The sequence below is a fragment of the Alexandromys fortis genome, unplaced genomic scaffold (assembly GCF_014885135.2).
Source record: "Alexandromys fortis isolate MF-2015 unplaced genomic scaffold, M_Fortis_MF-2015_v1.1 scaffold_46, whole genome shotgun sequence".
Classification (NCBI taxonomy): Eukaryota; Metazoa; Chordata; class Mammalia; order Rodentia; family Cricetidae; genus Alexandromys; species Alexandromys fortis.
The window spans coordinates 11685402-11697441 of NW_026067919.1; the positions used below are offsets into that span (position 1 = coordinate 11685402).

At 42.9% G+C, this 12040-nt stretch overlaps 1 protein-coding gene across 4 annotated transcripts in view; it reads right to left on the reverse strand.

Moving 5' to 3' along the window:
• Positions 1-6554: 6554 nt before the first annotated feature.
• The window catches only part of Ercc6 (ERCC excision repair 6, chromatin remodeling factor), a 71140-nt gene continuing 65654 nt past the window's right edge, over positions 6555-12040 (reverse strand). For all 4 annotated transcript variants that reach the window (XM_050140584.1, XM_050140583.1, XM_050140582.1 and 1 more), the window contains 3 exons: positions 9724-9928; positions 9085-9157; positions 6555-8218 (listed from right to left, as the gene is read on the reverse strand). In XM_050140584.1, the coding sequence (XP_049996541.1) occupies positions 7802-8218; positions 9085-9157; positions 9724-9928 (695 nt within the window). In that variant the 3' untranslated portion in view covers positions 6555-7801. The remainder of the gene's footprint in view (positions 8219-9084; positions 9158-9723; positions 9929-12040) is intronic.

Genomic DNA, 12040 nt, shown 5'->3' on the forward strand with positions numbered 1-12040 from the left:
GCAGGGTGGGATACAGCTGCATAGGGGGAACACGGTCCAGCGGATGTCGGGCAGCACTGTGACGTGACCTCAGCTCACAACTCATGAGTAAGCTAATGAAATATGTGGAGAGGAAGAGCTCACAGCTCCCTAATACCTGATTTGATCTGTACATATTATGTACCAAGTACCCACAGCTATTATGATGATGTGATAATTAAACACGTGAGATGGAAAGAGACAAGTAAAAAGTCTTTAATGGCAACCAGTTCCTCCTCAGGCAAACTGAAGAGTGAGTCCTGGCTTCCTGCCTCAGCAGACTTCAAGCCCGTACACATCTGTCATGGAAACACAACCCCAAATGTGCACTTCACTCCAAGTGTCAGCGATGCAGAATGCCATCCATTTGTGCTGCCCAGTGGGCCACTCTCCAAACCAGAAAGCAAGGGGTCAGCAGCACTCCAGGACGCCATGACTGACAAGTTCCTGTAGCATCAAGCAGCCCTGTCTCACTTTGTGGCCAGTGCCTCAGTTTCTCCATTTGTAAAACAGCAGTTGTGCTGGTTAATTTTTGTCAACTCGATACAACCTAGAGGCACCTGGGAAAACAACCTCAAATGAGGAATTGCCTTCGTCAGATTGGCTTGTGACCACGTCTGAGGGAAATTTTCCTGAGTAAGTATTAATGTAGGAGGGCCCAACCCAGTACAGACGATGACATTCCTGGGCAGGAAGGGTTGAATTGTATAAGAGCAGATCAGCAGAAGCAGCCATGGGGAACAAGCCACTACGCAGTGCTCCGCCATGGTATCTGCTTCAGTTCCTGCCTTGAGTTCTTGCCCTGGCTTCCACAGATGATGAACGGTCACCTGTGAACCAAAGAAACTGTTTCCTCCCCCAAGATGCTCTTAGAGTGTTTCATCACAGCAAAAGAATACCAACCAGGGCGGTGCTGATGTGGACACCCCATCGGCCTGTGGAGAGTCCTAGACTCATCTGCATGGACAGAAAAGCGCTACATCTCTCGGCCCACGTCAGCTTTCCCAACAGCTGGATGCATGCTGCTGTGGGAAGATACTGAAGTGCCTCTCTGTATTAAAAAAATGAGTCCACAACATAGAGCCCTGGGCTTATTCCTAGGTATCAACCCCCCGTTCCAACCTGGCAGTGTTTATCACATCCAAGATCTATCACTGACGACATGTTTTTCTTCCAGTTCTTTCCACTAGTCATCAAACATTTATTTTAAATAACAGATGCTTTATAACAAGATCATAAAACTCAGTATCCTTCAGTTCATGAGGACAGATACAAAATAAACACCGAGGTGATAGTCCAATGGCAGGGAGCACACAGGGCAGAGTTTCTGAACACCATTCTCCACTGAACCAGGAGTCAGTCTTGCACAGGCTATACGAATTCAAAGTTATTCCAGAATAAACAGTGTGAACTAAGGAGAGGGAAGGGCAAAGGGAAGAGGAGGAGACAGCTCCTTAGAGACGACTGATGGTAAGCGCGGGTAAGGACAGCGCCAGGATGGAAGGAGGCAGCCCCACCTGCAAGAGCCAGCCCAGAGCAGCCATCACCAAAACTGGGTCTATCTGAACCTCAAAATAAAAGGCAACACCAATGGATTATAATCTACCAAATAACATAGGGTGCTAAGCATCCATTCTGATGTAAAGTACATAAATAATAGAGCCAGCTCCTCTTTCCAGTAAATGCCAATAAATGTGAATGACAGAGTCAGAGGATGCTTTGGCAAGCGCCATGGTCATAATGGATTTAGGAAAGAGCATCAAGAAAGTTAAAACAGTGGGTAAAAGTCCAATGAGGAACAAAATATTCATTTAAGAAAGTTTCCCCTACTAAGCTCAGAGGGGACAAGAACTGCTTGATGGTGAAGGAGTCCCGAGCAGCCCACCATACACAGGGCCCAACAAGAGCATCAGCAGTCCAGGACAGAGGGACACTGCACTGAAGGCACCATGCCAGCAGTGTGCCTGACGACAAGGATGCACATCCTTATCCTACGGTGGGCACACGGGATGAGGACAGTGGGTGCTGTCGTAGCCACAGGTAGCTGCAGATGGGTTTTGTGACTCTGGGCAGACAGCAGAGAGGCTGCAGAGGGTGGAGTCTAAATGGCCAGGGAAAGCTGACTGTGGCCCGCATCTCAAATGCTAGGATGGCCCCAGTGCTCTCTGCGTTCGTCTGCCAACCACTGTGGTTATTTAGGACACTGTCTTGTTCTTGAAGAAAACAGCACTGAAACGGGGCAAGGAAAGCAGTCTGAATTGGAGCCTGTAGTGTATCTCCAAGACTCAGGGGAGTGGGCTGTAGAGGAAGGACGGAATAAAAGGAGAAGAGGGAGGGCAGCAGGAAGGGAGGGGAGAGGAGAGACCTCTAGAAGCTGAAATTCGGGCTCTCTAAAAGTAAAGATTTGGGGGCATATGTTTTGTTATTTTTTTGACAATTCCATCCATGTATACAATGTATCTTGACTACCTCTACCTCCATTTTTGCTTTCCCACTTCCCCACACCCACAAACAGGTCCCCTACCTTCACATCCTTTTTCTCTTTGATCCTCTTTTACAGGAGATTTTGTTTTGTTTTGCATTGAGTAATATCTGCTAATACATTTTAAGTCCATTAATGACTTTTCCACTGCATCTCTGTCGTTATTTTCTGTGTGGTTGTTCCAGGACTTAGGAAACACATCCTAACACCAGAATCTACTGAAAACTGATACTATTTTAACAGCAAAAATGTACAAAAATTTCATAAAGATTTCTCTTTTCCCACTTTATATATTTTGTTAAAACAATACATTTTGATAATTATTACTTTATCAATTACCATTTAATCAAACAATTTCATCATTTTTGCCCCACCCATCTCTTTTGTAAATGCTTTAGCAAGTGTATTAAGGAGGTGGTTGGGGCAAAAATGATTAAATTGTTTGATAGAGGTTTGGTTATATTGTCCAAACAGACTTATAAAGTCCTTCCTCCGGCTCAAACATGAAACAAAAAAAATCATCTTTAACTGACTTGTGCATACTGCATACTCCATATCTGTGTTACTGCAGATATATGTTACCTTTAAAAATGTGCCTGCTTTCAGAAAAAGGACCAACCACCAATTATCCCAAACTGGTAGAAATTTAAGAGTGTTACAGAATAACTTACAGATCATCAGAGAACAAATTCAGCAAAGTTGCTAGCTACATATAGCATCAGTTAGCAAAGCCAACTTACAGAGAACCAGGAGACAGGCCTTTGCAAATGAGAACATGTGGGGTTTCAGGTGTCCTTAACTACAGGGAAAAAATCAGGGTTAGGACTAAGGCTAAGTTGTATATGACTCTATGGCAAAATGTGAAATGTAATGCAATTATTTCCTTATAAACAGGTAGTAAAAATAAGCAGCTGTGACTTAGTCAAAGATGCACATAACTCAGCATCATAAATAATCCTCAACCAGTCTGCACATTCATTATAATCTCAAAACACAAATGTGACAAGATGATCCATACATACAGAACAAAGATCTAAGAGTTGTTCTATAACTTCTGACAACCACTTAGACACCCACATGACTAGAAGTGGCTTATTGGTAAAGATGAATGGACAAAGCTATCAAAATATAAAACCTTGAAACATGCCCATAATTATATGAACATGGGTCATGATGGCAATGGTGACTTTATAAATGTATAAATCAGGAGGGAAGGGATGACCTGCTTTTCAAATGTTGGGAAAATAACTATTTATATAATTGTATTTAATCATTTTCCTCATTGCTGACAAAATACCCAGACAGAAGAACCTATGGAAAGAAGGGTTCATTTTGGCTCACACTTGCAGAGGCTCACTGATGCGCTGCATCCATTGGCAGTCAGAAGAGAGCGGAGTGGGAATAGAAAGTGGCGCTGGACTAGGAACCTCACGGCCCATACCCAGAGATCCACTTCCTTCAGCAAGACTTTACCTCCAGTTTTTACACAACCTTCTCCAAGAGTGTCACCAGCTGGGGACCAGTTGTTCAAACCCGAGACTATGATGGGGCACTTCGCATTCAAACCACATAGGCAACTAACAAGGGCATTTAGAAGATTGTTATTTATGACCTTGTTTTCTAAGATGGGTTTCTGTGTACAGCCCTGGCTGTCTTGGAGCTCACTCTGTAGACCAGGCTGGCCTCAAACTCAGAGACACACACCTGCCTCTGGCTACTGAGTGCCGAGATTAAAGGTGTGTGCCATCAGTGCACAGCTAAGTAGCAGCTTCTTAAAACAAAACTGAAAAAAACTAAATGTAGACATTTCCAAGTGATAAGCAACACAAAGTTGATACAGGAATGTTCCAGTTATCCAGATTTTTATGTGAAAGTAAATGATCCTTAACCTAAACTGAAATTCTGTAAAACATCCAGAAAAAAAAGCTAAAGTAAAATGTGCAAGACCCTTATGAGAAATGTTACCCGAGTATATAAATGACTTAAATAAAATGAGGCCTATCATAATACTAATGGGAAAATTATATTCATTATGAAGAAGTCTATTATCCTCCAATTAATGGATAAACTAATGCAATCCTGGTCAAAAGAGCAACACAACTTTAGAGGAACTTAATAAGCTAATTCTATCATTTGCTTAAAACAGAAAATGCACAAAAATAAGAGCCAGAAGAAGAGACAGAAAGGAACTTTCCCACTGGTGGCAAAACCAAATAGCAGTGTGTAAGGTGTGAAGAAAAAAACAGACATCTCGACATCTGCTATGGACGCAGCACAGTGTGATGAGTCAAAAGCTGGTGTCTCAAATTGGTATGGGACAACGGTCTGTATTCTGTCAATTGTATTTTAAATAAACGCTGATTGGCCAGTAGCCAGGCAGGAAGTAGAGGCAGGGCGAGAAGAACAGAGAATTCTGGGAAGAAGGAAGTCCTAATCTGCAGTCCTGACCCAGCCACAGAAGAAGCAAGATGTGACTGCCTGCTGAATAAGGTACTGAGCCATATGGCTAACATGGACAAGAATAATGGGCTAATATAAGTTATAAGAGTTAGTAAGAAGTCTGAGCTACTAGGCTAATCAGTTTATAACTAATGTAGACCTGTGTGATTTCTTTGGGACTTAATGACTGCAGGAACTGGACAGGACAGAAACCTCTGGGGGGGGGCAGCTATTCCATGACTTTTCATTTTTGCCTATTTCATAATTGCCCTTCATTTCAATCTAGAGAACTAGGTGAATATGGTATGAACAAGAAGATACAGCAAAGATCTGCACATACCGAGAAAAATGGAGTTGTCTGATGTTAAAGAAGTCAGGAAATTCATGATGCATGATTAATGAAAACCCAGAGACAGAAATTGGGGTCAGAAGAGCAAAGCAGCCAGTCCCTGGCTCTTACCTTGGTATCAGTCTAAAAATGGCGATCCTCCCTCCAGCAATCTCAGAATGAGACTGAGCCTGAGAGCTGTCTTCTCCCATTTTATAATCCTCTCTAGTTCTGGAATTAAGGGTGTGAAACACTAACGCCTGGTTTCTATGGCAAACTAGTGTGGCTACTGGGATTCAAGGTGTGTGTCACTGCTGCCTGGTTTGTAAGGCTGGCCAGTGTGGTTCTTTTACTTTTCTGATCCTCAGGCAAGTTTTATTCATTAAAATAGAGTGAAATGGGTGGGGCTGGAGAGATGGCTCAGAGGTTAAGAGCACTGACTACCCTCCCAAAGGTCCTAAGTTCAATTCCCAGCAACCACAGGGTGGCTCACAACCATCTGTAATGAGATCTGGTACCCTCTTCTGGCCTGCAGGCATACATGGAGGCTGAACACTGTATACATAATAAATAAATCTTAAAAAAAAAAAGCAGAGTGAAATGCTACTACAAATTCATAAAATAAGGCCATTTCAATCACAAGACTGACTTTAAAACAACTTACCCAAATGGACACTACCTGCTGTGGGCAAGTGTGGGGAAACTGAATCTGTAATGGGTTTAGAATTCAGTGAAAGCAGTTGTATCATGGGAGTGAAAAGGCCTATGTAATGTGAGAGTTAGATATAACAGGAACATCTTATTCCATTAATATGTGACATACATTAAACAGACAAGGTGTTAAAATCATTTCTAAAACAGTTAAATAAGTTCATTTATTTCACTCTTAAGTAACAGGTCAAAGACAGACATCCTCGACTGGTAAACAACTACTAAAACCTCAGCACACACCCTCTCTTGGAACATAGGAATCCTCTGAGGCTCTCAAACATCCAGGCCACAAAACAGGGAGCCATGACTCTAAGTTAAACTGAAGTTTTCCATCTCACTGCCTAAAACTGTCAAATGGCCACAGTTACCTGCCAGGGAGGCTGAGAAGCAATTATTAGCTGGGCAGTCATGTGTCCAGGTAAAACTCAGAGATGACACTGGAAGGATCAGCCCACGCCAGCAGTCACAGAAAAGCCCAGGCAACTGCACAGCCTTTGGAGCAGCAGCTAGACTGGTGTGGGGTGGGAAGGCCGAGACTGTTTAAAGACTTTACAGCACCAATACAGTAACAAGCTGTTATCTTTAAAAATTCTTTATTTTTAATTATATAAAATGTCTAATACATTTAATCTATTTACACTGCACAAAGTATTTAACAATCAAAAATTCAGATTGCAGTTCAATGTATAAAGGTGCTGTATATTATTTAAAACACTATTCTAACTCAGATCTGGTCTCTAAGTTTCTCCCGGGTTGGCTGGATGGTCATGTTTACAGAGCACGGCCCTGGGACTCAACCCACCTAGGTTGGGCAGGGCAGCGGCAGAGCTGGAACATGGCCTCCTTGCCTTACTGCACAGCAAGAGACTTTCACCGGCTATTTTTAATTAAAGAGATGTCTATACCTTCTCTAGCCTGCTACGACTTAGATCTCAGACATTACGGGCACAATGCACTAATGCTCCCACTGATGAATCAGGTCAGTACTTGGGCCCAAGGACAAGGGCATCATCATTTCCCTGCAAGCTAATGACTAGAAGAAAAAAATAAACAAAGAGCCCCCCAGAAACAAACAGGCCTACGAACGTTTAGAACTTATTGACCTAGTTAAATAAATATTATCTCGAGATAATAAAGCAGAATAGAAACTAATAGACTCTTCCTTCTTTGACATATTTATGTGTATGTATATGTGTGTATGTATGTATATGGAACTGGGTGGAACCTGGCGGTAAAGCACAGACTTAGCATGCACAAGGCACCAGAGTCTGTCTCTAGCACCATTTAAAACAAACAACAAAAACTGAACTGCTAAGTTAACAGTGTTGTAGAGAATTATTTATAGGTAGTTAATGATTTGACAGATAACAAATATCTTTCTGTATGTGGCCATGGGACAGAAACATTTACCGTTCTCTATCAAGGTACCAAGGTGACCAGATACTGACGAAGTGACTTATGGACAAGGGTGGGATAAACAGAAGACATGTTCCCAGCACCAGTAAGAACTGAGGTTTCTATCCTCAAGTAGAGTGTGCTCCCTGACAACATCTTTTGGATTAAGAAACACATTTGCTCCAATAAGCAACTGTTAGGTCCCTGGTTTTATAACATAATTCATTGTGCCACCAAAACAAAACGAAATAAAAAGCTCTCCAAGTATTTTCTTCTTCAAGTTTTAGCCTTGAGGTAGATAACACAGTAAACACTTTCTGCAGCCATGTCCTTACGCTCACACACACACACACACACACACACCATCACTAATCACAGGATTGGTGAGCCGAGATTTCCATCTGAAAAGGTCTAGGAAGCATTGCTGTTCAGCAGTATTCTGGCTTCAGTTTCCAAATCCCTTCACCACCAGGAGTTCTGTGGAAATTGCACAGATTTCTCAGTAGTTCTCGGAAGACACAGGACTGTGCTGCAGACAGCTTGGATTCGAACTCCTGTAAGATCTCCTGAGTGCTGGCCTGGCCATCCACCTGGGCCTGGAAAGCAATGAAGTTCCTCATCTCCACCAGAAGGTCATCGTGTTCTGTGCTGGATGGAGGCAAGGCAGCAGCCTCGGCGAGGTGCCCGCTGTTGCTCTCCAAGCGCTCTGGCAGAATGTGGTGGTTTCTTGCTCGCATTCTGGCCAGGAGTGAGGAGGAACTGGGGGCTCCAGACAAAGAAGTTCCATCTTCTCTGCCACTGAAGTGCTCAGGGGTGGAAGCTTTCCCCTCCTTTTTCACAGTGTTCTAGAGAAACAAGACTACACATGAATAAACTGAACTTCCAGCATATTCCCCAACCTATTTCCCAAAGGCTATGAGGACCCACAGCATAACCCAAAGGCCATGTGCTGAGAGGTGAGAGAAAGGCTGGAACCCTAAGGTAAAGGATGTGCACATGAATCCTGCAGACATGAGCAGGAGGGAAGAGGAATGAAGTCTCTCCTGGGTAGCAGAGCATGGGGGCTGAGGAGCTGAGGGAGGCCCTGCCTACTGCCCTGGCAGATCTTCTAGAGGCCTAGGGCAGCTTCTTCCTCCCACATACACCCAACCCACACTGCGGGACAAGGGGCAGCTGTCACTCTCTGCATTTTTCAGCCTTCTTTCTCTCTTCCGCCCTCTCACGTTTCCTTAAAACACCACAGATCCGCCCCGGAAAGTGCATGGACCACAAGGAGACTGGAAAGGGCCTCTGTTCCTGAAGGAGTTCACATGCATCTAAAAATAGTCTTAGCCTGGGAGTTTTCACAGCCTTCATCAAAAAGACTGGTGTTTGCCCAGTTCTGCCATCGCTGCAGTGTGGTGAAGGGTAGATGCTCTGCCCAACATTCAAGAAGGTTCTCTGGCCATTGGTTTAGACATGGAACCTTGAGGGCTGACACACCCCCTCCAGATAGGTGCATATTAACTCTAAACACCGAACAGAGGGTCTGCGAAATGTTGTGCTCTAGGACGTTAGCTGGTCCTTCGATTCCAATGTGAGTACATTACAACCCAGAGCCTACCGTATCAGCTGTCACTATGGCAGTTACAACCATTTTCCTCAACATCTAAATGACACTCTCCTGGCCATCTAAGCAAATCTCAAACAGGCAGCTAGGCTACCCTGTTACCTGACACTTTTCTGTTCGTGATGAAGGACGCTGCACAGGGAGGTTGGAGTTCCTCTTCTTACCGAACCTGTTCCTAAACAAGAAGAGTCAGACAGACAGAAGGTGAGGAGCTGCAAGAGAGGAGGCGGTGGACTTTCCCCAACTAAACATTTCCCGGGAAAGCTGCTGCCTTCCGATCCCCACACCCCTGCTCTACCCGCTTGACTTCTACACTCAACTCTTGGGGCGTGAGCACTTCCTCTCAGACTGAGATCCACTCAGCTTCCTCACTCAACACTGGAATGAGAAAGCATCCTAGCTAATAACTACATAATAATATGCTAATATTATAATGAGCATAATAATTACTGATGGCTATGAACTGGCTAATTATCTTACTAACAGTCATTATTTTTATTTCTCACTAATGTAAACATCATCTCTCAAGCAAGACTGATCACTTCTTCCCCTGAAAAATTGTCTCAAGAAAGCAGGAGATGAAAGGGAAGAAAGACAACAGCACCTTCCCACGTCACTCAAGTCTGACCCATACGGTCCTCCCCAGGGAACTTCTTGTCCTACAGAGACAAGCCTGTCTGCCTTGACTGTGCAGCTAGCCTCAATCACTGCTCCTTGCGAGCGTGTCGGGTGGTCTCTTACTTCATTCCTGCTGGTGCACCAGAAACACCCCTGTGGCCAGTCCAGGTGGGAACGCCAGATGCTGCACCCAGGCATTGCTGCCGAGAAAACTTCAGAGCTTTCAAGGCGTCCTGAGCCACTCGGCTGGCTTCGGCCTCCACCAGCACATAATCCGGGTTGGCCCCATCCATGATGGCGTCATGCTTCACAACGCTGTGCACTCCCACTAACCAGAGTCAGAGAGAACGACAGTGAGGACTCGGCCCACACACGGTAGTACTAGTGTCACCAGAGAGAAAACATCACAACACTTTTGGCTGCGACTTTCTGGGCAGCATTTATGACTTGGGAGCTTCGCAAATGCTTTCTGTCCACACTCATCACTAGCCTACAAGGGACAGTTATGAATTATCCTTGTTTTAAAATACCTGAAACAAATGCTTTTAATCATAATTTTAACATTTAATCTCTTTCTTACTATACTGTAAGAAAATTAAAATATTAAACTCTTCAGTGGAGGGAAATATAGAATTTCAAAAAAATTAACATTCAATGAGAATGCTACACATCAGAATCATCAAAATACATTTAATAGAATAATCAGTGGAAAGTTCATTGTCCTGAGTGTTTGCATCAGTGAAAATGAAACACCAATGCAAGGTCATGCAAGCCTACAATCCCAGCCCCTGAGAGGCTACAGTAGAAAGATCAGAAACCCAAGGCCGGCATGAGCTACACAGTGATACTCTCTCAAAAATAAATAAATAAATAACCAATAATAAAATTAAGTTAAAATTATGTGAGGATAAAAATGAAATAAATTTCTAACTAGACAGAAATACAAGAAAATAATTATGGCCAACCCTCTCACCAAAATAAAATAAAAACAAAAACACTAGAAGAAAATCATAAAATAATGAAGTGGAGAATAGGCCAACTATGCATCTATTTATCTGTTAATAAACAATAATCCTGGATTATGAGAAAAAAGCAGCAAAATGGACAACCCACTTAAGGTTAAGAGAAAGAAAAATGTATGGAATAAAGTCAAAAGAGAAGCTATCTTTGTAAAAAGGCAAATCTTAAGACTCATTATAGGCACATTATGTATACTGCCAACCTGAAAACCACACAAACTAAGTAATTTTCCAGGAAAACAGACAAGAACTGTATATAGAAAAAAACCAAAGTTACTCACAATAAAGCTATAGGCCAAAATTATTATGAACATCAGTGAGAAAATACTACGTATAACACGAAAACACAAGAACCAATAGCAAAAAATAAAATAAAGTACAATTACAGCTCTCAGGTAAGAGCCATGGGAATTCACGGTTGGTTACTGTTAAGCGCTCCACTATCTAACAAGCTTTACAATGTTCTTTCCAGTGCCATCCACAGATGTTTCTACAGTGAAGATGCCTTTGACAAACTTCATGACCCATGCCTGTAAAGCCATTCCCCAAATCCGGAGCTTCCGATCAAACACGTGCCTTCCTCTAACTCCAGATCTTACTTAATGAGCAGATGCTATGGTTATTTCTATGGCAGTGATGGCGTCTAGCACCTCTGACACTCAAGGAACATTCTCCTAGTCTTGTTGGCCAGTAAACTAATAGTAACATAAAATCAAAGATATGACAGAGGTGAAAAAAAGTACAATTTTCCTTTTTAAGTTCTTTCCCCACCCTATCCCCCCCACTTCGTTTTCTTTCCTTCCCCCTCCCTCACTCCCTTCTCTTTGTAGACTACCAATGGGACCCAAGGCTTCATGCATGATAGCCAAGTGTTCTGCCACTGATCAATACACAACCCCAGTCCCTCTCTTTTTGAAGTTTTTAATGGATACAAACCTAGAGGACTCTAGATAATCAATGATAAAATCAAAACAGTACCACCATTCAGGAAGGAATGAGATATAAAAGAAACCTATAACCTTCCAATTAAAAAGTAGCTAAAGAAGATAATGGTGGGGAAACTCCATATACGATAACAATAAACATAAAACAATTACAGAGGAACTTTCATCCAATTTCACTAATAAAATAAATGAAAACTAAAGTAAAATGAGATGTTACTTAACAGTCAGGACAGAAGGAAAGAGAACTTACAGGAACAGAGAAGAGAAGGGAGGCTCCCCACTCTGATTTGACTGTGTGGCCTGGCCTCTCTCCTGCTGAGAGGGAAGAGGCCTAGACAATCCACACGTGCCTTAAAGGATGCTGACACAATGAATGTTCCTTGGTGCATGTCTACTTTGTGACAAACAACAGGGACCCTGGCTCCAGGCCTGATGTGTAAGACCTCTTAGCTGGGGCCTCATTTCTCTCCCTGAGTA